The sequence below is a fragment of the Pan troglodytes genome, chromosome 5, assembly GCF_028858775.2.
Source record: "Pan troglodytes isolate AG18354 chromosome 5, NHGRI_mPanTro3-v2.0_pri, whole genome shotgun sequence".
NCBI classification, from domain to species: Eukaryota; Metazoa; Chordata; class Mammalia; order Primates; family Hominidae; genus Pan; species Pan troglodytes.
Genome location: NC_072403.2, coordinates 163,489,275 through 163,514,085, shown reverse-complemented (window position 1 = coordinate 163,514,085; position 24,811 = coordinate 163,489,275). Strand labels below are relative to the sequence as shown.

General features: G+C 40.4%; 1 protein-coding gene across 1 annotated transcript in view; it reads right to left on the bottom strand.

Moving 5' to 3' along the window:
* CCDC170 (coiled-coil domain containing 170) overlaps positions 1-24,811 on the bottom strand; it is a 128,348-nt gene that overhangs the window by 65,789 nt on the left and 37,748 nt on the right. Inside the window, exons 2-5 of the mRNA XM_527540.9 lie at positions 16,012-16,140; positions 14,165-14,421; positions 7,757-7,901; positions 3,985-4,170 (exon numbers count right to left, since the gene is read on the bottom strand). Coding sequence (XP_527540.3) covers positions 3,985-4,170; positions 7,757-7,901; positions 14,165-14,421; positions 16,012-16,140 — 717 coding nt within the window. The remainder of the gene's footprint in view (positions 1-3,984; positions 4,171-7,756; positions 7,902-14,164; positions 14,422-16,011; positions 16,141-24,811) is intronic.

The following is a 24,811-nucleotide window of genomic DNA, read 5'->3' as shown; positions in this document are numbered from 1 at the left end:
AATGACAAAATTAGAATATCACCACTTTGCTACCCATGATGTAATAGTTAATCCAGACAAGAATCGGTGTATGCTAACATCACTAGGTAAAGTCAGAGGGAACAGGAATAACCTGATAATGATCACCCCATAGAAACTTAACTGCAGAAGAGAAAAAATGTACCCTTACACCAAAGAGATTCGTAGTCAAACTTATCGTCACCAGCAGTGGAACACTCTAACATTATTTGCCTTCTAATAGAATGCAATATGAAATATAATATGTAATATTCTTGCCAAAAGCCTTAACCTGAATCCAATCCAGCCTCTAGATCCAACTTTTAAGTTTACAGGATATAGAGAAACAAGTTAAACCACACAGTGAAGAAAAAATCAGGCCACTGCTTTGGACTCTCCAACATGTCAATGCTATTTAAAACAACAACCACCAAAAAAAAAAACTGACACTAATCAACAAATGCAGTGAATTAACCTAGGTAGGTTCCAAATTTGGGGAAGAAAACTGCTGTAAAAGACATTCTTGTAGCAAGTGGTGAAATTTGAATGTGGAATGATACTAGATTATTATTAGCTAAGCCAAACTTGGTGGCTTAAAACAACAAACACTGATTATCTCACAGTTTCTATGGGTCAGGAATCTCGGCACGACTTTGCTGGTGGTGGTTCTGGCTCAGGGGCTCTCCTAAGGTTAGGGCCAACCTGTTGAGCAGGGCTGCAGTCCTCCCCAGGATTGACCAGGGGACGATTCCCTGCTGGGCTCACTCACATGGTAGCTGACAGGCCTCAGGTCCTTACCACATGGGCCTCCCGAGAGGTGGCTGTCTTCACCACATGGTAGCTGACTTCCCTCTCCCTAGACCTACCTCACACCACGGCCCCTGGCTTCCCTCAAGAGCAAGTGACTCCAGAGAGATCAATAGAGTGTATTTAAGACAGAAGCCACAGCCTTTTTATAACCTAATATCAAAAGTGATATCCATCATTTCTGACATATTCTATTCACTAGAAGGGAATCACTAAGTCCAGACCGTGCTCAAGAGGAAGCATATAAAAAAATGTGTGTGCTTGAAAACCACCACAGATGGTATCCAGCATTATAGTTAACTTTCAGATGCAGCAGTGGTATTGTGGTTACATAGGGCAATGTCCTTATTCTTAGGATAAATATGCTGACATAGTTAGAGGCAATACTTATGAAGTCTGCAACTTATTTTCAAGTGATTCTGCAAATATATCTATGTTTATGTAACAATAAATAAACAATAACAAATATATATTGTTTATGTAAAATAATAAAGCAAATAAAACAAAATGCTAACCATTGTTGCATCTGGGTGGATGGTGGGTGGGTGATCATTGTCATATTCCTTCACTCTTTCTATATATATATTTGAAATTTTTTAAAAGACAATGTTGGTGAAAAATAATGGTAAGTTATTAGGTTGATGCCATTAAAAGTCATTGCAAAAACCGCAATTACTTTTGCACCAACCTAATACTATGGACTGATTTGTGTCTTCCCCAAAATTCATACTTTGAAGTCCTAACCCCCAATGTGATGGTATTTGTGGGTGGGGCCTTTGGGAGGTGATTAGGTTCAGATGAAGTTTTGAGGGTGGGGCTCACGATGGGATTAGTGCCCTTAGAAGGAAAGACATCATAGCACTTAGCTTGCGTGCTCTCTCTGTGACATGTGAGGACACAGGGAGAAGGCAGCCATCTACATGCAGGATGAGGGCCCTCACCAGAACCTGACCATGTTGGTTCTGATCTTGGATTTCCCGGCCTCCAGATTTGTGAGAAATACATTTATGTTGTTTAAGCCACCCAGTCTATGGTACTGTATTATGGCAGCCCAAGCTGACAATGAGGGCATTGACAACAATAATAAACTTTGCACTTTCCACAGAGTTAATGTGTCAGGAGAATAAAGCTAGTGGTGCGAAGGGCCTTTTGATGCAGGGAATTAATTGAAAATAGAAATTATCATCATGACTGTGCTTTCCAACTTCCCATCTCACCTCAGTGTGGCTGTCACTAGACAGAAAAGGCCCAAAAGAAATTCCTGAAAAGGCAACTCCTTCTCCTGCACCCACCAATTCCCCAGGCCCCTCCTCAGCCTGTGGGCCACCACTAGCCCTTCACCCGCAAGGAGGCTCCCTTTATCAGCATCAGTCCTTAGCTGATCTTAAATTCCATCTGCTGGGCCACTGCCATTCACTTTTTTCCTATGTACTTTTATTAACTGATTGTATACGCTCGTTTTTGCTTTTGGAAATGGATCATTATTATTAATCCCATAATAAATTTCTTTATCACAAAATTATAGTTAAGGGATTATACAGTGTTAAAAAATACATATGGTATTAAATAGCTCAAATAGGTTGCAGATCATTTGAAAAGATCAGCCAATTCATTGTGTAAATAAAAGTTTACAATTCAGTCACTTCCCTTTGGCAATATCTGTCAGAATTACAAGGTCCATGTCCTTTGGCCCAGCGAGTCTACTTCTTGGATTTTGTCTTACTGATATATCCTCCCACATGAAGAATGATATAAGATTACTCATAATAGCTGTATTGATAATAATGTATAGTATATTGCCACTTGTGTTAAAAAATAAATAAAAAGAGAAACATATAGTGTGCAGAGTGTGTCAACATTTGTGTTAAAAAGAAATTAAAAGAATATGTATATATGTGTGTAAAATATTTCCCGAAGAGTATATACGAAATCACTGGGGCAGGGCTCAATGGCTCATGCCTGTAATCCCAGCATTTTGGAAGTCCCAAGTGGGAGGATCACTTGAGGCCAGGAGTTTAGGACCAGCCTGGGCAACATAGTGAGACCCCGTCTCTACAAATAAATTTTTTAAAGAAAGAAATTGTTAACAGAGAGGTTGCCTCTGAAGAGAACTGGGTGGCTGGGGAGAGGGGTATGGGGAACATGTTTCACCATATACTCCTGTACATTTAGAATTTTGTTTCTTGTAAATATATTACCTATTTGTTCAAATATATTCAATTTAAACTTTTTAAGATCCTATAATTTAACTAAAGTAAGACATCTTCTCTACAAATTCTTTAATTTTAAGTGTTTTGTATTCCTTTTTTCCAATTATTAAAAAAAATGTGGCCGGGCACAGTGGCTCACACCTGTAATTCCAGCACTTTGGGAGGTCAAGGTGGGCAGATCACTTGAGGCCAGGAGTCGAGACCAGCCTGGCTAACATGGTGAAACCCTGTCTCTATTAAACAAAAATTAGACCGGCCGTGGTGGCTCACGCCTGTAATTCTACCACTCTGGGAGGCTGAGGCGGGCAGATCACGAGGTCAGGAGATTGAGACCATCCTGACTAACACGGTGAAACCCCATCTCTACTAAAAATACAAAAAAACAAAATTAGCCGGGCGTGGTGGCGGGCCCCTGTAGTCCCAGCTACTCGGGAGGCTGAGGTGAGAGAATGGCGTGAACCAGGGTGGCGGAGCTTCAGCGAGACAAGATAGCACCACTGCACTCCAGCATGGGCGACAGAGCAAGACTCTGTCCAAAACAAAACAAACAAACAAACAAACAAACAAACTAGCTGGGCATGGTGGTGGGTGCCTGTAGTCCCAGCTACTTGGGTGGCTGAGGCAGGAGAATTGCTTGAACCAGGGAGGCAGAAGTTGCAGTGAGTCAGGATCGCGCCACTGCACTCCAGTCTGGGTGACAGAGTGAGACTCCTTCTCAAAAATTAATTAATTAATTAATTAAAATTTAAATTAAAAAATTTTTAAATGTACATATATAGCCAATGGCCTGTTCAAGTCACTTTGTCCCATGTCACCCCCAACCCTCTTGCTGAGTGCAGGCTCTTAAAATTGTGATCAATAAAAAAAAATCGTAATCAGTAGTTCTAGGGCACTTATCTGACATCCGTCTCTTCCATTTCTGCTTCTTCAACATGGTCCCAGATGCACACGTATACTTCACATATCATACCTGGTTCAGCTTCTCTTTCTCTTCAGTACAGGAGGCAGCTTTTTTCTGCTCTCTGTTGACTTCTGAAGCCAGCCTCATGATCGTTTCTCTGCTAGCTTTTGCTTCCATCTCATGGACATTTATAGTCTCTTCAAGAATAACAATTTGTCCTTTCACGAATTCATTTTCTTTGCGCAGGTCTCTAAGCTGAAGAGAAAGCAATTACAGCCGTCCTATAAAAATTAACAATTTCATCATTTTCTCTAAGCAAGTCACATCTATAGACTGCATTATCATATGAAAAATGTAAGAGCACTATCCCTACATGGACTGGAAAGGTCACATTTTCAAAGGCAGCCTGTAAACTCTGTTTTAGACCTGGGGGTCAAATTCAAATTATCCAAAAGGTGGCCACAAGGCAAGGATAATGAAGCCAAAAGCGTCCCGACGGAACACACATCAGCAAACCTGCTAAATACACCAGGTAAGGTGAAGCTCTACAGAGGCTACAGTAGGCGATGAAGCAAGGGACTTGCCTTCAGCCCATGTCCACTCAGACCTTCTGCAGCCAAGTCACCATGTGGCACTGGAGGAAATACAGAGAACACACGGCCATGCTTTTTAAAAAAATATTCTTCTATGTAATATAAGCATAGGAAAATTCTGAATAACAGCTCAGTGTTTATCATAGGGAATTGAGATTAGCAGGGCTTTTGCTCACTATGTTGTGCATTGGAATGGTTAACTGGGAGCATTTATAAGATTTACAAGGGGAAAATAAAAGCCAGCAGGCTCCTTGACCTCAGGGAACGAGCCATACAGACAATTTCACTCTGTAGGGCCAGGGGGAGGCCTGTAGGGTGACTTGAGACCCCTCAGGACAGGGCCAGCATTTGTGTTGAGACTCTCCGTGGAAGTGATATACCTTTGAGCCTCAATGCTCTGAAAACATGGTGCCCCACTCCCAACTCATGCTGTTTCCTCTCTCTCCAACACTCTTCCTCACATTTGCATGATCTCTCTCCTCAATGGCCCTCAAAACTCCCGACCTCACGGGGGCGCTCTTCAGACAGTGTCCAACACCTGTGACTTGCTTCCCTCTCTATCCCTGCATCCTGATTTGTTTTTCTGTATTGCACCTTTCACCATGTGGAGCAATCGTAGATATTTATTTGGTTATTTCTTCACTATCCTTACCCTTTGAAAATGAAATCTCTAGGCGAGCATAGACATAGTCTTGTCTCATTCACTGCTATCTCTCCAGCACTCAGAACAGTGTCTAGCATATAGTAAGCACTCACTAAATATTTGTGAAATGAAGGAATGAATGTCTAATTGTTAGGAATGCATGGTTCCTTGGGAATGCGTGTGCACACGTGTTTATGAGGGCGTGTGAAAGCGAAGGAACAGTTTTGAAACCAGAGCCATTTTGTTCTTGGAGGAACACCTAATGAGGCTGAAGTCTTGGTCAAGACAGCAGACTTCCTGATCTGGGCCAATTTTTTTTTTTTTTTTTCTTTTTAAGACAGGCACCTGCTCACGTGGCCGAGATGCCAAAGCTCCAGATTCCTACCCTGTGTCGTGAAATATAGATTCCATTACTGTTCAGGTAAGCTGAGGCCAACAAATCCCAGGAGGAAATTGCCATCAAAAAGATGGTTTCTTATTCATTGTTCCCAAGTGGCAGGAACCCACCACACTACACAGGGCCATGGGGAAGCACCAGGGCCAGTCAGGAGGCAGAAGAAGCGGGGAGAAAAGCGGGCGAGAGGGTTTATTGTCGCCTCCACAGGAAGGAATAAGCAAAGCAGAGTAAGCAGACTTAGGGTTGGCTATTGAATGATTTCAGTGGCTCTTGGGGTGTAGGGGCTGACCCGAGCTGTCTGGGGGGCTTAGGGCAAGGGGCAGTAATCTGCAGGTAACAGCCAGTTGTAGGAGGTGGCTGGGGAGTGGGCTCTGGATTGATCAGTTCACACGTGAAAGCTCTGCTGGGAAGGGCAGGCTCTCCCGGCTCAGCAAGACCCCGGAAGTCAAAGCATTAGAAATACAGAAAAGACAAGGACATGATAAATGTAGTAGAAACACCCTGATTAGCACCTGGAGATTGTGTCCGATAGAGAAAAGTGTGTCACGGAAGAAGCAGCTTCTGAATTCCCTTTTCTTGTCCCCATCATTTGGTTTGAAAGATAATTCTCAAACTACAAGTGGACTTTTACAGCTGAGTTCCCGGTCACAAGTTAGCCATAGGGAGCAGGAGGAGAGGCATCCAGCACCCATGAGAGCATCAGGTGGACCCATGGTCCCAGCTATCAAAACCCATCCGTAAAGTGGAATACTTCCCAAAGTCGAATAAAGTCATCTTGTGGCTTTCAGAGAGGACATTTGGGAAGCTCACTAGTAGACACCTGAGAGGTGGTTTTCAAAAATGGCTGCATGATAGGCCAGACGTGATGGCTCACGCCTGTAATCCCAGCACTTTGGGAGGCCAAGGTGGGAGAACCGCTTGAGCCCAGGAGTTAGAGACCAGCCTGGGCAATATAGTGAGACCTCATCTCCATTTAAAAAAAAAAAATGATGCATGGGTGCTGGGCATGGTGGCCCACAACTGTACTCACAGCACTTCAGGAGGCAGAGGTGGGGTAATTGCTTGAGGCAAGGAGTTCAAGACCAGCCCGGACAACATAGGAAGACCTCATCTCTACATAAATAAAATAATTAGCCAGACATGGTGGTGCATGCCTGTAGTCTCAATTACTTAGGAGGCTGAGGCGGGAGGATCACTTGAGCCCAAGAAGTCAAGGCCACAGTAAACTAGGATCATACCACTGTACTCCAGCCTGGATGACAGAGCAAGATCTTGTCTCTAAATTTAAAACAAAAAAACAAAACAACAACAAACGGCTGTATGGAAATCTGTCAGGAAGCAAGGATATGAAAGGTTTGTAAATAGCCAAAGAGAACCAAATACTTTCAGGTACCCTAATGAAGCACTATGGGCCAAGTGAATTATTCAGTTATTATTATTTATTTCTGACTTAATGGTAATCTACCATTAAAGTAGAATTTTTGCTATTTTTGTTTTGTTTTGTTTATTTTTTGAGACAGAGTCTCACTCTGTGGCCCAGGTGGAGTGCAGTGGCTTGATCTCACTGCAACCTCCGCCTCCTGGTTCAAGTGATTCTCCTGTCTCAGCCTTCCAGTTAGCTGGGATTACAGGCACCTGCCACCATGCCTGGCTAATTTTTGTATTTTAGTAGAGACGGGGTTTCTCCATGTTGGCCAGGCTGGTCTCAAACCCCTGACCTCAGGTGATCTGCCCGCCTGGGCCTCCCAAAGTGCTGGGATTACAGGCGTGAGTCACCGCGCCCAGCCACTATTTGGTTTTAATGTAAATTTTTAAAGTACTTTAGATCTCACACTCAATCAGTATCCTAAAAATGACATGCAGCTGCTTGTGTGAGTATATGTCTGGCTGTAACTAAAAGGAAAAAAACTCCCTAAAGCAAATGGTTACAATGAGTAATTAACTCTATATGACAACCTAAATATATTTTAGACAAAGCCATTAATCTCTTTTGGAGAATAATTAATTCCAATAATGCTAGAAAAGATCCTGGAATTGAGGCTCAGGCAGGTGACGTGACTTGTCCCAAGTCATACAGTTAATTAATACTATACTTGGTCTACTGTGCCATTCTCCTGCCACCTCCAAACTCAACCACAGCACTTCCTTTCATGCCACATGTCAGAATCACCACTACATTTATAGACTTTTTAATCTGCATACAGACACCTTTAAAATTAAATCTTCATCTGATGCCTTGTCATTCCTCTCATCTGGATCCAAGCAGTCACGCAGTTGAGTCAGAAATTCCTCGTGTTTCCTGCAATTCTTTGAAACTTGTTTCTTATTCTCCTCATTTTCTTTTGAACACTTTCTGTTAGGCAAATAACAAATAAGTCAGAATTTAACACCATGGAAGATAACATTCATCAAACCAAGTCAGAATATAAGCTCTATGGGGGAAATAATTGTCATTTTCAACACAACACAGTTTCCCAGACACAGAGCAAATTATTGTCACAGAAGCCCTATAAAGCCCTATAAAGGAAGGAGAAAAGTGGCAGCAATTTCGGGACACCTGTGCTTTGCAGAAATATAAGGAAATCTTCAAGGCATTGTGGACTTAGTAACAGGAGGGGAAATGAATTGCCCTAGCCTCAGCCCTTTAGGATCTCTAAAAATGGAGGCACGTGTCTAGAGCACACACAATCCACATAGCCATGGGTCTTCATTGGGGCCTCATGGGGAAGGAGAGTGCTACCACATTGGTTCTAGAGAACCAAGCTTCATTTTATTTTCAAACTTTACAATACAGTGATTTATAAGGGTCCTGGTTCATGGCCAGGCATAACTATAATAACAAATACATCAAAAGCACAGAAGGTTCTCGCCTCTGGAAAGGAGATGTGTTCAATCACCAGCAAAGTTCATTATTAGTTTTCACACGCCCTCAGTCTTTAAAGTGTATTGGAAGAAAGGAAAGAAAATCAGTATATCGAAGAGATATCTGAACCCCCATGTTTACTGCAGTTCTATTCATAATAGCAAAGATAGGGAATCAACATAAGTGCCCATCAGTGAGTGAACGGGAAAAAAAATATGATATATATACATCGGAATACTACTCAGCCTTTTAAAAGAGTGAAATCCTGTTAGGAGTGGCAATATGGATGAACCTGGAGGATATTATGTTAAGCAAAATAAGTCAAGTACAGAAAGATAATTACCTCATGTTTTCACTCATATGTGGAAGCTACAAAAAATTGAACTCGTAGAAGCAGAGTAGAATTTTGATTATTAGAGGCTGGAAAGGGTAGCGGATGAAGGAGGATACAGTGAGGTTAGTCAATGGCTATAAACTTATAAAGATAGTTATAAAGTTATAAAGCTAGATGGCAGGGGTAAGTTCTAGTGTTCTGTAGCATAGTAGGGTGAATACTGTTAACAAGAATTTAGTTTCCAAATAGCTAGTAGAGAGGATTTTGAATGTTCACACACAAAAAAATGATAAATGTTCAAGATGATGGATTTACTAATTTCCCTGATTTGATCATTATACATTGTATACATGTATCAAAATATCACTCCATATCCCATAAATATGTACAATTATTACAAGTCAACGAAAAATAAAAGGAAAAAAAGAGCATTAGGAGAGTATTAGAATTGGTCAGTCAAGGAAAAAGGAAATTTATGGTCCATTATGAATATATTATTTCAAATCTCAGATAGGTTTGTTGAAATAGTATGGCCTATTTCTAATGCTTTAAATGTTAGCAACTAAGAGATTGTCAAAAATAGGCATAGTTTAAAGGCAAATTAGAATCATTTCAGTAATTTAGTGTCATTTTTTAAATATCCAAGATAATAAACATGATTATTGCTTTTCCTTTTTACCATGTTGAGTGTTTACTGCAAATTCCTTCACGCTATTCAAAGATTAACAAAGCATGTAATTGCAGATACTCAAAGCATATCAGATTTCTATTTAGAAAAATGTGTAACGATAAAAGACTAACTTCACTATATTTCTGAGTTCTTATTTTAGCATATGAAAGGTAAAACTCTTCAGTCTTTTGGACCCAGGAAAGGCATAATTAATTGTATGGTGCTGATTGATATACATATAGGATTCCATACATTAACCCCAAGATTTCAATCTTTCTTCTCCATTCCAAAGGTCTCTAAACTACTTCCATTTCTATTTGCAATTCACTTGACCCAACAAAGTTTCAGGAATCTACCCTAAGAAAATAATCACAGAAATTTAAAAATATGAATCACATAGATATTCACTGCAACTTGGTTTATAGTAATTTTTTTAGTGGAACTAACCTAAGAGCCTGTAGAAATAGCCAAAGTGATTGAGTACATTATGGTATTTCAAGCAATGGAATACAATGGGCCATTTAAAATTATGTACTAGGCTTGGCACAGTGGCTCACGCCTGTAATCCCAGCACTTTGGAAGGCCAAGGTGGGAGGATTGCTTGAGGCCAGGGATTCAAGACCAACCTGGGCAACATGGCAAGACGCCATCTCTACAAAAAAATTTAAAAATCAGCTGGGTGTAGTGGCATGCACCTGTGGTCTCAGCTACAAAAGAGGCTAAGGTGGGAGGATTGCTTGAGCCTAGGAGGTCAAGGCTGCAGTGAGCCATAATTGCGCCACTGCACTCCAGCCTGGGTGGCAGAGTGAAAACCTGTCTTAAATAAGTAAATAAATAAAATTATATACTAAATGAGTTTTTAAAATATTTATAACATATGGCCAGGCACAGTGGCTCACTTCTATAATCCTAACACTTTGGGAGACCAAGGCAGGCAGATCACTTGAGGTCAGGAGCTCGAGACCAGCCTGGCGAACATGGCAAAACCCTGTCTCTACTAAAAATACAAAAATTAGCTGGGTGTGGTGGCACATGCCTGTAATCCCAGCTACTCAAGAGGCTGAGGTATGAGAACTGCTTGAACCTAAGAGGTGGAGGCTGCAGTGAGCCAAGGTCATGTCACTGCACTACAGCCTGGGTGACAAAGCAAGACTCTGTCTTAAAATATATATATATATATATATATGTATATATATTTTTATATATATGTATATATATATTTATATATTTTTTTATATATATGTATATATATATATATTTAGAACATATGATTCAGTAAAAATAGTACACTACCTAAAGTCATTTGTATATGATTTTCTGAAAAATCTGTTCAATAAAATATTAATATTAATTATAGCTTTTCTATAATCATAAGGTTTTAAGTAATTATTAATTTCTTCTTGGCACTTTTCTGTATAGAAAATATTTTTTACAATATGCATATAGTGTTTTTATTACTCATTTATTTAATAAATACTTATTGAGTACCCATCATACACCAAGCCCCATTAAAGGTGCTAAAGATACAACAGTAAACAAAAGAGATACAAATCCAGCCAGGCGCAGTGGTGTGCACCTGTAGTCCCAGCTACTAGGGAGGCTGAGGCGAGAGGATCACTTGAACCCAGGAATTTTAGGCCAGCCTGGGTAAGATAGTGAGATCCCCATCTCTGAAAAACAAATTATTGACCTCATGGAGCTTACGTTCTATTTGGAAAGATGGACAATAATCAAAATATTAATATATGTAAAATGTATAGTACATTATAATAGGACTAGAGAGAAAAAATTAAGCAGGAAGGAAAGAGGGGCAAGAGATATTAGAGGAGTAAATTTTTAGATATGTTATTCATGGAACATCTCACTTGGAAAGTGCCATCTGAGTGAAGACTTAAAGGAAATGGAGGCAGCCATGTGATATCTGGGGGAAGAGGCTTCCAGGAAAAGAAATTAACAATTGCAAAGGTCCTGAGGTACGATCAGGTCTGTCAGGTTCAAGGGACAGCAAAGAAGCCAGAGATCTGGAATAGAAAGAAAAAGGGGGAGAATGGTAGCAAAACCAGGTCAGGATGAGCCTTTTGGCTCATAGAAAACACTGTCTTTACCCTGAATGAGAACAGAAGTCACTGGAGGACTCTGTGCTAAGAATTGACACGATCTAATTTGTGTTTTAACAGGATCACTCTGGCTGCAGGGGGCACAGTCAGAGGCAGGAAAACCACTCCTATGAACCAAATATTTATGTCCTCTGAGAATTCATATGTTGAAGTCCTAATTCCCAATATGATGGTATAATATTTGGAGGTTGGGCCTTTGGGAGGTAATTAGGTCATAAGAGAGGAGCCCTCGTGAATGAGATTAGTGCCCTTATAAGAAGAGACACTGGCTGGGCGTGGTGGCTTATCCCTATAATCCCTATAATTTGGGAGGCTGAGGCAGACAGATCACTTGAAGCCAGGAGTCTGAGACCACCCTGGCCAACATGGTGAAACCCCATCTCTACTAAAAATACAAAATATTAACTGGGCATGGTGATGCACACCTATAATCCCAGCTACTTGGGACGCTGAGTCACAAGAATTGCTTGAACCTGGGAGGCAGAGGTTGCAGTGAGCCAAGATCACACCCACTGCATTCCAGCCTGGGCAACAGAGCAACACTCTGTCACACACACAAAAAAAAAAAAAGCAGCAGAAGAAGAAGGAGGAGGAGGAAGAGGAAGGAGAGGAGGAGGAGGAGGAGAAACATGGAGAGGTGATCTCTCTCTCTGCCGTGTAAGGATACAGCAAGAAGGCATTCATCTACAAACCAGAAAGAGGACCCTCACCAGGAACTGAATAGGCCAACATCTTGATCTTGGCCTTCCCAGCCTCCACAACTACAAGGAATAAATTTCTGTCATTTAAGCCACCCAGTATATGGTATTTTTCTTTTAGCAGCCCAAACCAACTAAGACAGAAATTAGTACCAGGAGTGGGATGCTGCTGTAACAGATACATATTACAATACTCCAGATGAGAGTTAATGGTGGCTTGGACCAAGTTAGTGACAATAAAGGTGATAATGGAAAACTGACAAAATTTAGATTTGTTTTGAAGATAGATATGATGGGATTTGCTGAAGAATCAGACATGGAGGGTGAAAGAGAAAGAGAACCAAGTTTGATAGCAAGAATTTTGAAATGATCAACTAGAAGAATGGAATTATGATCACATGAGATGAGGAAAAGTGCAGAAGGATTTTGTGGGAACACTGGGAGCTCCGTTTTGGACACATTAAGTTTGAGATGCCTGTCAGAGATCCACATGGAGATATACAGTAGCTAGTAAGATATGTGGTTCTTGAGCTCTGGGAAGAGATCCAGGCTAGACACAGAAATGTGGGAGTCACCAGCATTTAGATACTTAAAGCCATGAAACTAAATGATATCACCAAGAGAGTAAATTTAGATACAAATGAGAAGAGATTTAGGGGCTGATCCCTGAGGTACTCCAGTATTTGAAAGCCAAAGAGATGAGGAGAAACAGTGAAAGACACTAGCTAGAAAGGTAAGATTAGAAAAAGAAAAAACTTAGGCATGTGTAAAGTCCTGGAAGCCAAGAGAAGAAGAAAGCGGTTCAAAGAAAAAGATCAACTGTAACTGATGCTACTGATAGGTCAAGTAAGATAAGACTGACCATTTAACTTGCACTGTGCACTCACTGATGACCTTAATGAGTGGTTTCAGTGGAGCAGATTCCAGAGAGAGAAGACAAATTGGAGACCATGAATACATACAACATTTTTTTTTTTTGAGACAGAGTCTCTCTTTGTTGCCCAGGCTGGAGTACAGTGGTGTGATCTCAGCTCACTGCAGCCTCCACCTGTCCAGGTTCAAGCAATTCTCTTATCTCAGCCTCTCGAGTAGCTGGGATTAAAGGCACCTCGCACCACGCCCAGCTAATTTTTGTATTTAGTAGAGACGGGGTTTCACCATGTTGGCCAGGCTGGTCTCAAACTCCTGACCTCAAGTGATCTGCCCACTTCAGCCTCCAAAAGTGCTGGGATTACAGGTGTGAGCCGCCATGCCCGGCCATACATACAATGTTTAAGGAGTTTTTGCTGTAAGTGGAAGTAGAGAAAGAGGACAGGGGCTGGAAGTATTGGGTTATTTTTTTAAGATGAAATAAGTAAAATAAATATCACGTATTTTGTTACTAAAGATATTTAACTCATTCGTAGAATTTTCAAATATATTTTAGGAACAACTCATTCGCAATTTTGTCTCAATAATCACCTCTTGTCAGAATGAAGTGTGGAAAACCTAGGTTTCATGAGTTCTCTGCATAAACTAGCAATAAAATCTAATGAATGTTCAGTGTGATCTGGAGTGGTCTAGCTTCTGGGATATTTTTATAACTGGCTACTAAATAAATACCTACCTCTGTGTACTACCCCACAAGCTCAGGGTTAAACTCTACTTAGAGAAATCTTCGAAATTGTGTAAATAAGCATTTGCAGCCCTAATTGATAGGCTATAAACATGCTTAAGACAAGGCTGTATTTGTTAAGACTCTTGATGACATTTAGAAATGAGCCTTGGAAAAATCTGTCAAGACTCCAAAGATATTCGAGGTCAATAACTTTTTTTCAAATTGAGTTTAAGGGCCAAGTAATGCAAAATGCCAGTACTTTCAAAGACATATCTTGCTATCAGAAGTTAGTATTTTAATGCTAGCTAAAGCGAAAAATATATTGCAGTATCCTTACTGTAATTTTTCATTTAACTCTACAACTTTCTTCTTTAATTCCTGGTTCTCCTTGATTGCAGCGTGAGCTGTGATTTCTGTTCTGATTTTAGAAGTGGAAAGTGCTGCTGATTCTTCTTCTAGCTCCTGAACTCTGTCTCTCAAAGAGGTAAGGAGAGATGATTTTCTGGCATTGTTTTCCTTGTAGCTCTCCACTTCAGCTTTCAATTCTTGGCAGGAGACTTCTCTAGAAAGCATCTTGGATCGGAGGTCTCGAAGCTAACATGGAAAAGAAGTTTAAAAAAAAAAAACCTTAACAACATAAGTTTGAAGTATCTTTAAGAAACCCAAAGCCATCATTTAAATGTTCACTCTTTTATTCATGACTTAATCTAACTTTATTTTTTTTCTAATATTTGTATCTGTATTACCAAATGAGAAATTATGCCTACATAATGGACTTTATATTATATCTTTTCCAAAACCAATTGAGCAATGTCTTATGTTGTTTAGTCTCATTCAGGAGACGTTTATGATGTTGATTGTATAAGCAATAAAATATTTTGCAATGGTCCACATTTTCTAAATCTGTATTGCTATTATTGCTGCTGATAAACAGTCAGACAAGGAACCTACAAACCACATGATCTGTGATTTCACAGCCATAACTGTTCCCCACTTAAATACAGACTACTCCGTATATCACTATATTTCTCACACTTATCTCCTGAATTCTAATTGTGAGTGATAAATAAAAATAACATTTAAATTTCTGGAAAAAAAAAACATAGGAGAAAAGAAAAACCCTTATAGGATTTATATAAAGAGAACATTTTAACTTTTATGAGTTCTGTGATATCAAAATGCTGAACAATATATGTGCCCTATTGAGTTAAAATGTCAGATCTACCCTATGAGAAAAAGTTATGAAAGCATGTACTTCTTTGGAACTGTGAGTGTGCATACATACATTTATTCACACACACATTATCAACTCATCGTTCTATGGGGTCCTGGCAGCCTTAGTGAGAAATCACAGGCCAGTCTAGAACTCCTTGGGGCCACCAGGCTATAAGCAGAATGAGTTTAGGAAGACTCTCAGAAACTCCACTCTAAACCCGAGCTAGCCTACAGGGTAGATGGATCCCACTCTTCTTCCTAGAATTTCCCCAGCCAGTTGGAACTACCACAGGAAAGGGATTCAGAATTCCCTCTTAAGAACTCCAGATCGCAAGCAAGCCACATTAAAGGAAGATATTCTGAGAGATGCTAAATTTCTCTGAGGCCCATGGAGCTTTACTTAACATCTTCAGGCGCCCCCAGATCTCTCAAGGCTGTATAGCTCCTCTGAGATCCAGAACTCAGCCCAAGCCACCTAGCTTTACAATCTGGCAAATGCATAACTTTTCAGGAATTCTAGGGGATAGGCACAAGAGAACAAGTTTCAACTTTGCCAAAAGCCTTAAATCTATATCCCGCTGTCCTATTTCTAATCACTCCTACATTCTGTTTCTTTTTCTTTTTTCTTTTTTTTTTTTTTTTGAGACGGAGTCTCACTCCGTCACCAGGCTGGAGTGCAGTGCTGTGATCTCGCCTCACTGCAACCTCCACCTCCCGGATTCAAGTGATTCTCCTGCCTCAGCCTCCCGAGTAGCTGGTACTACAGGCGCTCACTACCACACCCAGCTAATTTTTATATTTTTAGTAGAGACAGAGTTTCACTATGTTGGCCAGGATGGTCTGGATCTCTTGACCTCGTGATCTGCCTGCCTCAGCCTCCCAAAGTGCTGGGATTACAGGCGTGATCTGTTTCATTTTATAAGAAGCTAAGAAGGCCCATTTCTGAGTGCTGGAAATGCATTATCTTACCTCAGACTGAGCACATTCAAATTTGACCAAAGTTGCTGCAAGTTCACTTCGAGCATTTTGAGCCACATTCCGATAGTGGTTTAACTGCTCCCGCGTGACCGGGACTTCCGAAAGATGATCGTAAGTTTCCTGGTAGAATTCCCCCAAAATACAAAATATAAAGAAGAGTGTTAAACGATCTTTTCCGTGCAGCTGCACAAAGCCAGATTAAAGGCAGAAGCATTCTTTGTATTCCAAATATATCAAACATGCTACGCAGAGAAGTGTTATGTTCAGACCATTTGGTTCTCATTCTCAAAGTTCAAAGGGAGGCAGGAGAAAGTTCGGGAACAAATGATGTGCTCCTCCAGGATGGTGATGAGGTTTGTCATTTAAGAATTGGCCTATGGCAGAGTGTGTTGGCTCACATCTATACTCCTAGCCCTTTTGGAGGCCAAGGCAGGAGGACTGCTTGAGGCCAGAAGTTCCAGACCAGCCTGACCAGATAGAGACAGCAAGACCCTATCTCTACAAAAAGAAAAAAAATTTTTTTTAATTTGTCAGGCAGGGTGTCATGACCTGTAGTCCTATCTACTTGAGAGGCTGAGGCAGGAGGATCACTTGAGCCCAGGAATTTGAGGTTTCAGTGAGCTATAATTGCACCACTGCACCCCAGCCCAGCCAAGAGAGAGAGAGAGACTGCCTCTAAAAACAAAAAAACAAAAAAAGATTTTCCTTCCACCCGACTCAAATGGTATTTGACCTCTGCCCAGAATCAATAGACTCAACAAAGAATTATCAGAGAAGAACAATGCTACATCCTGTGTAACGAGGGACAGTTTTCGTTATTTTTCTTTGTCCAGATCACAAAGATGATCAGCTCATTTCTTGTCTGTTGATTAAAGTGTCTCATTTATTTATCAAACAGATCATGTGATATAAATGTAAAAGGCTGTCTCCTTTGTAACTATTCACTATGCCTTTTATACTCAGTCTCATAACCTCATAACCATCATATTCTCAATCTCATAATCTCATATCCATGAATCATGAAGGCAACTGAAATGAACATGTGAGACGAGAGATGGCAGGGTCACACATGGACAGCCCCTGCCCATCTGGAAGGGAACAGGTCTCAGCTCCACTGGTGGTTGCAGATACAGAAATAAGGATTTCCAGCCTGGCCAAACCACTCCAATTTTGGAATTTCCAATTCCAAATCATTCCAGTTTTTCAAGACAAGTCATATATCCAGACTTTTTGAAGTGTAAATTCCCAGTTTTTGCAGGTTGGCAACTGATTTAAATGTTTAAAAAAGAAACACATATGAATCGAATAAACACACCTGCAGAGCAGATTTGGTGGGTTTGGCCTGTGGGCTGCAGACTGAACCCTCTGGTCCTGTTTCCATCTGACTCATGCCATATGCCTGCTTCCTTCAAGAATTATTACTGAGGTTGGATATCTACACCACCTCTATGGAGTTTCCAAGGCCTGTGGTCTTTGTGAAAGACACAGAAGAAAGCCATTCATTTTTGAAGGAATACAAAAGAGGTCACATAAAGGAGGATTTCCTGGAGTATCTAAATGGCCTCAGGAGGCTCAGCGATAAAATCTATTTAAGACTGCCAGAGACTACTCCACTACCAGCAACTACTGTTTGATATAGTCATGAATGCAAAAGTCTTCTTAAAGCTCATAACTTTCCAACAAGCGTCATGACCAGTGTGATTCAGTCCACAAAATGCCAAACAAAACCTTCGGAGCTCTTAGTAATAGCTACTGTTTGCCAATCATAGCACAACCAAGAAAATGGTAGATATGTACTCTGGGGAAAAAGCATAAAAAGTTTAACTGAATCTCTTATTAGAGAACCACATCCTGTTCAGACTCATTCAATAGTCGGAGGGTCTTCTCCACCCTGACCACCACACCATATTTTCTAAACTAGGCCATATGAGGACATACGTCACTTATAAGAGATTTCACCTATAGTATGTATGGCATACCATTTTATAAAATTTATTAGGAAAATAAGTTTCCCAATGGCTATGATTATTTGATTATTTCTTTCAATGACTAACATCTTTTTTTTTTTTTTAAGAAAAGAAGCTAGGCCAGGTGCAGTGGCTCAGGCCTGTAATCCCAGTGTTTGGGGAGAATGAGGCAAGAGGATCACTTGAGCCCAGGAGTTCCAGACCAGCCTGCGCAACAGTGAGACGCCATCTCTACAAAAAATTAGCTGGGCGTGGTGGCATGTTCCTGTTGTCCCAGCTACTTGGGAGGCTGAGGTGGGAGGAAGGCTTGAGTCCCAGGAGGTCAAGCTGTAGTGAGCTGTGATCGCACCACTGCACTCCAACCTCAGCAGCAGAGCAAAACCCTGTCTCAAAAAAAAAAAAAGGAATGAATGAATGAATGAACGAGAAAAGAAAGAAAGAAAAGAAGCTGTGTATTAAGATATTATTCCCTTGACACTGGAGTAGGGACTACATTTGGAGAGCTCTTTTGATGAGTGAGTTTAGAAGGTAGGTGCTGAATCTAAGTCACCCTCAGAGTCCAACAGACTGGAGATTGTCCACCAAGTGATATTTACTGATAGCCTACTCTGGATTAGGCAATGAGCTGACAGTCTAAAAAGGGAAAGAGAATTTATCAAACAACCACACTTAGAATTGTGTAATTACAAAATGAAATAAATGCAAGGAAGGCAAAAAGGCAGCTAACAAAGGAAAATGACTTCAGATGAAGGAGGTGGAAGGAAAGAGTTCCCTAAAGAAGTGATGATTTTTTTTTTTTTTTTGAGATGGAGTTTCGCTCTTGTTGCCCAGGCTAGAGTGCAATGGCACGATCTCGGCTCACTGCAACCTCCACCTCCCAGGTTCAAGCGATTCTCCTGCCTCAGCCTCCCGAATAGCTGGGATTACAGGCATGTGCCACCACGCCCTGCTAATTTTGTATTTTTAGTAGAGATGGGGTTTCTCCATGTTGGTCAGGCTGGTCTTGAACTCCCAACCTCAGGTGATCTGCCTGCCTCAGCCTCCCAAAGTGCTGGGATTACTGACATGAGCCACTACGCCCAGCCAGAAGTGATGATTAAATAAGAATGAAATAGTCGGCCAGGTGCGGCGGCTCACACCTGTAATCCCAGCACTTTGGGAGGCCAAGGCGGGCGGATCACAAGGTCAGGAGATCGAGACCAGCCTGGCTAACATGATGAAACCCCGTCTCTACTAAAAATACAAAAAAATTAGCCGGGTGTGGTGGCAGGCGCCTGTAGTCCCAGCTACTCGGGAGGCTGAGGCAGGAGAATGGCATGAACCTGGGAGGTGGAGCTTGCAGTGAGCCGAGACCGCGCCACTGCACTCCAACCTGGGTGACAGAGCAAGACTCCATCTCAAAAAAAAAAAAAAAAAAAAAGAGAAACAGTCAAGAGGTATTGAAGCAGGAGCTGCCCACATCATTCAAATAGCAAAAAGGCCATGCAAGGGCCCTGCGGCAGGGATCTGGCCTGTGCAGGCAAGGATCTGAAAGAAAGCAGCGATGCCTACAGACAAACACAGACAAAAAATAGTGGCAGCAGGGCTTAAAAGGCAGCTCTGAGGTCATTAATATATTTTGTATCTGGTAGGGCTTATTTTTCTGAATAACCCTGGCTATTCTTACATATTCATTTTCCCATATGAAATTCAAAATCTTCTTGGAAAATTCCAAAAAATTTTGTCGATATTGTTACTGGGGTCATGTTAATTTTATAAATAAACTATAGAGAATTTATATGTTTTAAATGTTGAGTCTTCCAACTAAAATCATTTTTCTCATTTGTTCAAGAAGTCTTATTCTTTTCTTTTTTTCTTTTGAGACAGAGTCTCCCTCTCACCCAGGCTGGAGTGCAGTGATGTAATCTCGGCTCACTGCAACTTTCACCTCCCAGATTCCAGCAATTCTCCTGCCTCAGCCTCCCGAGTAGCTGGGATTACAGGCATGTGCCATGACACCTGGCTAATTTTTGTATTTTTAGTAGAGACAGGGTTTCACCATGTTAGCCAGGCTGGTCTCGAACTCCTGACCTCAAGTGATCAACCCACATTGGCCTCCCAAAGTGCTGCGATTACAGGCATGAGCCACTGTGCCCAGCCAAGAAGTCTTATTCTTATTAGCAATTTAGATTTACTATATTTTGTAGTTTATCTCTAAAAATATTATCTTTTTGTCATATTGTAAATGGGGTCTACTTATTCCTATATATTAAATATGTACCTAAATATCTTTTTTATGTTTCTTATTGTTTGGGATTGTTTTCAATAGATTCTCCTGGGTTTTGCACTGTAAACATGCAAATCATTTGTAAATAATGAAAATTTCACCTTCTTCTTTCCAATTTTTATACCTCTATTCCTTTTCTTGACTAATTGCATTGGTTAATAACCCCAGAACATTTGATATGGTTTGGATGTGTCCCCACTCAAATCTAATGTTCCCACTCAAATATCATCTTGAATTGTAGTTCCCATAATCATACAAGTCGTGGGAGGGATTCAGCAGGAGGTAATTGAATCATGGGGGGCAGTTACCCCTGTTCTCATAGTAGTGAGTTCCCATGAGATCTGATGGTTTTATAAGGAACTTTTCATCCTTTTGCTCTGCACTTCTCCTTGTGCTGCCATGTGAAGAAGGATGTATTTTCTTCCCCTTCTGCCATGATTGTGAGTTTCCTGGGGCCTCCCCAGCCATGCTGAACTGTGAGTCAAATAAACCTCTTTCCTTTATAAACTACCCAGTCTCGGGTATGTTTTTATTAGCAGCATAAAAACTAATAACACATTGTTAAACATTAATAGCAATAACGGACATTTTGTCTTGTTCCTAACTTTCATAGGAATGTATTTGGGTTTTCCCCCTAAACATTATGGTAGACTTAAGCCTTGACATCCTGGGTTCAGTTGATCCTCCTGCCTCAGTCCCTCAAGTAGCTAGGACTACAAGCATGTGCCACCACACCTGGCTAATTTTTTGTATTTTTGGTAGAGACAGGGTTTCACCATGTTGGCCAGGCTGGTCTTGAACTCCTTGCATCAAGTGATTTGCTTGCCTTGGCCTCACAAAGTGCTGGAATTACAGGTGTGAGCCACCATGCCTGGCCTGATTTTATTTTTTATATTCAGTGCTTTAAGTCTATCTTAAATTTATTTGGTTTATAATGTGTAAGTACAGCTCTAAGCTTTCTTTTTTCAATCTCATTCATGAAGCCTCCACCCTCATAACCTAATCATCTTCTCCCAAAGTTCCCATCTCCTAATACCATCTTCTTGGAGGTAAGGATTTCAGCATATGAATTGGGGGAACAACACAAACATGAAAGCCATAGCCGACTTTCTAAGCACAAAAGCAATGCAAGAACATTCAAGAAAAAGTGCACAGATGACAACAAATTTTTTAAATGTGTAAGCAGAATTTAAAGTGAAAGAGCAAACTGGAAAAATATTTTCAGAAATAATACAAAGAATCAAAACTTTAATATGCAAAGAGCCTACTCACACCAGTAAGAAAACCAATGACCTAAGAGAAAACATCTATAGAAGAACTAACAATTATCAGAAGTGCCATAAATGGCTAATAAAATGAGAAATGTCCCACCTCACTCATCATCAATTAAATATAAATTTAATTATTATTTCTGATCTTTAAAACTAGCAACATTTTAAATATATTTAATAATTAAGCATATTGGCCAGGTGCAGTGGCTCACACCTGTAATCCTAGCACTTTGGGAGGCTAGGCCGATCATGAGGTCAGGAGTTCAAGACCAGCCTGACCAACATGGTGAAACCCAGTCTCTACTAAACATACAAAAATTAGCTGGGCATGGTGGCACATGCCTGTAATCCCAGCTACTCAGGAGGCTGAGGCAGGAGAATCACTTGAACTCAGGAGGCAGAGGTTGCAGTGAGCCAAGATCACACCACTGCACTCCAGCCTGGCTGACAGAGCGAGACTCTGTCTCAAAATAATAATAATAATTATTATTATTATCATTATTAATCATATGAAAAGATAGTTCTATAAGAAAGACATGCTAATACACTGCTCAAATAAAGATAAACTGGTACAAAATTTCCGGAAAAGTATTTGGCAATATGTATCATTTAAAAATGTTTAAAGTTAATACTATTTGTCCTGGTGAATTTCTTTCTCATGATCTTATCAAAAGAAATGGAAATAAACCCAAAAATTAAACACAAAAATATTCAGAAAGGTACTCTTTAGCAACATTTTCAAAAAATCTGCCATAGCAAATATTTAAAACAACTAGAGTTCAAAAATAAAAGAATGTTAATATAAAGAAAAAACAATACTGATACAGTCACACAATGAAATTATATTCAGTAATTAAAAATTATATTTTTGGAGAAAAATGTCATTAGGTCCTGATACATTAATCCTCATAAATGGGTTGATGCTGTTATTCTGGGAGTAGGTTAGGTATCACCAGAGTGACTTTGTTATAAAATAAAGTTCTCTCTCACTCATGCTTTCTGGCCCTTCTACCCTTCCACCGTGGGATGACCCTCACCAGACACCACACCATGCTTTTGGACTTCCCAGTCTCCAGAACTATGAACGGAATAAACTTATTTTCCTCATAAATTACTCAGTCTGTGGTATTCTGTTATAGCAACAGAAACTGGACTAAGACACTGCCGCTCCACTCTCCAATTATCTCCCTTATGAAAATACTCATACATGTGCATAGAGATATGTATAAAGATATTCGTTATATCATTATTTTGTTTTTGTTTTTGTTTTTGAGACAGAGTCTAGCTCTGTCAGCAGGGTGGAGTGCAGTGGCTCTATGTCAGCTCACTGCAACCTCCGCCTCCCGGGTTCAAGCGATTCTCCTGCCTCAGCCTCCCGAGTAGCTGAGACTACAGGCATGCACCACAATGCCCAGCTAATTTTTGTATTTTTAGTGGAGATGGGGTTTCACCATGTTAGCCCGGCTGGTCTCGATCTCTTGACCTCGTGATCCTCCCACCTCAGCCTCCCAAAGTGCTGCGATTACAGGTGTGAGTCACTATGCCCAGGAATACCATTATTAGTAATAGCAGCAAGAAGGATGAGGATGTTGAAACTATAAATTCCTGTTGACAAAGCAATTATCAAATAAAAGTATTTCTATACTATTGAATCCTATGCAACAGGTAATATGAGATAGATCTGTAAGCTTTGGCATGGTAATATCCTTAAGACATCACTGAACAAAAATAAGAAAGTATAAATTCATTGTTTGTTACTGTTTTTCATAAAACACATGCAGGAGGAAAAGTATTGTGTTTTGTCTATAAATATATTTAGAGACAAGAAAAAAAAGAGTTTTACAGAATCCCCATCACCTGATAACAGTACTTACCCCTGAGGGTGACACGACAATTGGAGTTGTGGTGAGAGGGGCAGTGGTTTGACTTTTTCAATAAGGATGTATTTACTCATTATTTCTACAACTAAATATAATTTAAAGAAAAGAAAAACACTGGGAAGAAGTGTTAACTATGGTTATCTTTTGGTTATAGGATAGACTTTTTTTTTCTTTATTATATGCTTATATATACATATATATATATATATATATATATTTTTTTTTTTTTTTTTTTTTGAGACAGACTCTCACTCTGTTGTCCAGGCTGGAGTGCAGTGGCACGATCTCGGCTCACTGCAACCTCTACCTCCTGTATTCAAGCGATTCTCCTGCCTCAGCCTCCCAAGTAGCTGGGACTACAGGCATGCGCCACCACGTTTGGCTAATTTTTGTATTTTTAGTAGCGATGGGGTTTCACCATGTTGTCCAGGCTGGTCTTGAACTCAACTGATCCACTCGCCTCAGCCTCCCAAAGTGCTGGGATTACAGGCATGAGCCACCACACCCCACCTATGCTTCTATATTTACAAATCCTTTACAATAACTGTATTGCTTTCACAATTAGAACATTCCCTCTTAAATTTCAAAAAAGAGACATGGACAGACAAAAATCACCAACCCTGCTATGCTGTGTCTTTATGAAGAAGGTGATGACAAAGAAACAACCATAGGTAACATAGACTTGAACAGATATGAAAGCTGACATTTTGGGGGTTTTCTCTCTTAATTCAGCCCTCCTGGAGTTCATAAAATTTTCTGAAAATTCTTCAACTTTTCCTGTATCAAACAATCTTCCCTTAAGAAAATTTTTCCCCTATTTAAAATGGCAAGATTAAATAAAAACTCACCCATTTGTCCTCACCTGAGGACAATCTAAGTTATTAGGTACCTCTCAGCTAACCCATGAAGCAATTTTAGATTAGTTTTAGAGAGCCAACTACATATGATTTGATTCTGCTACTGATATTATTATGATAATGATTGAAATTGTCTCACGGGGTGGCTCATAGTCTTTTCAGAATAAAGGGTGGTTTCAAAGCTCAATGGCATAAAGCAAAGATAAGCTTATTCATAATTTAGTACACAATGTGCCCAATTATCTGACCTGGGGACAATGTCTTGGGCCAGTCTTGCTACTAAGGTATTTAGTTGTCTTATTATCCCACGGACGAAAAAATAAGAAGAAAATCACTGCCTGCCCCTAACACACAAAAGCTCCTAAATCCATTCCATTCTTATCATTCTATCCCATAACCAATCTACTCTTTGTCCCAGCATTATCCCATGCTGCAGTGCACAATTGTATTACCGCAGGCTCTTCCATTATGGAATGCCTCCTTGTGCCTGTCTCCTCTCTCCCTCTCCCTCTCTCTATTTCTCTCTCCCTCTCTTTCTCCCCACGCCCCC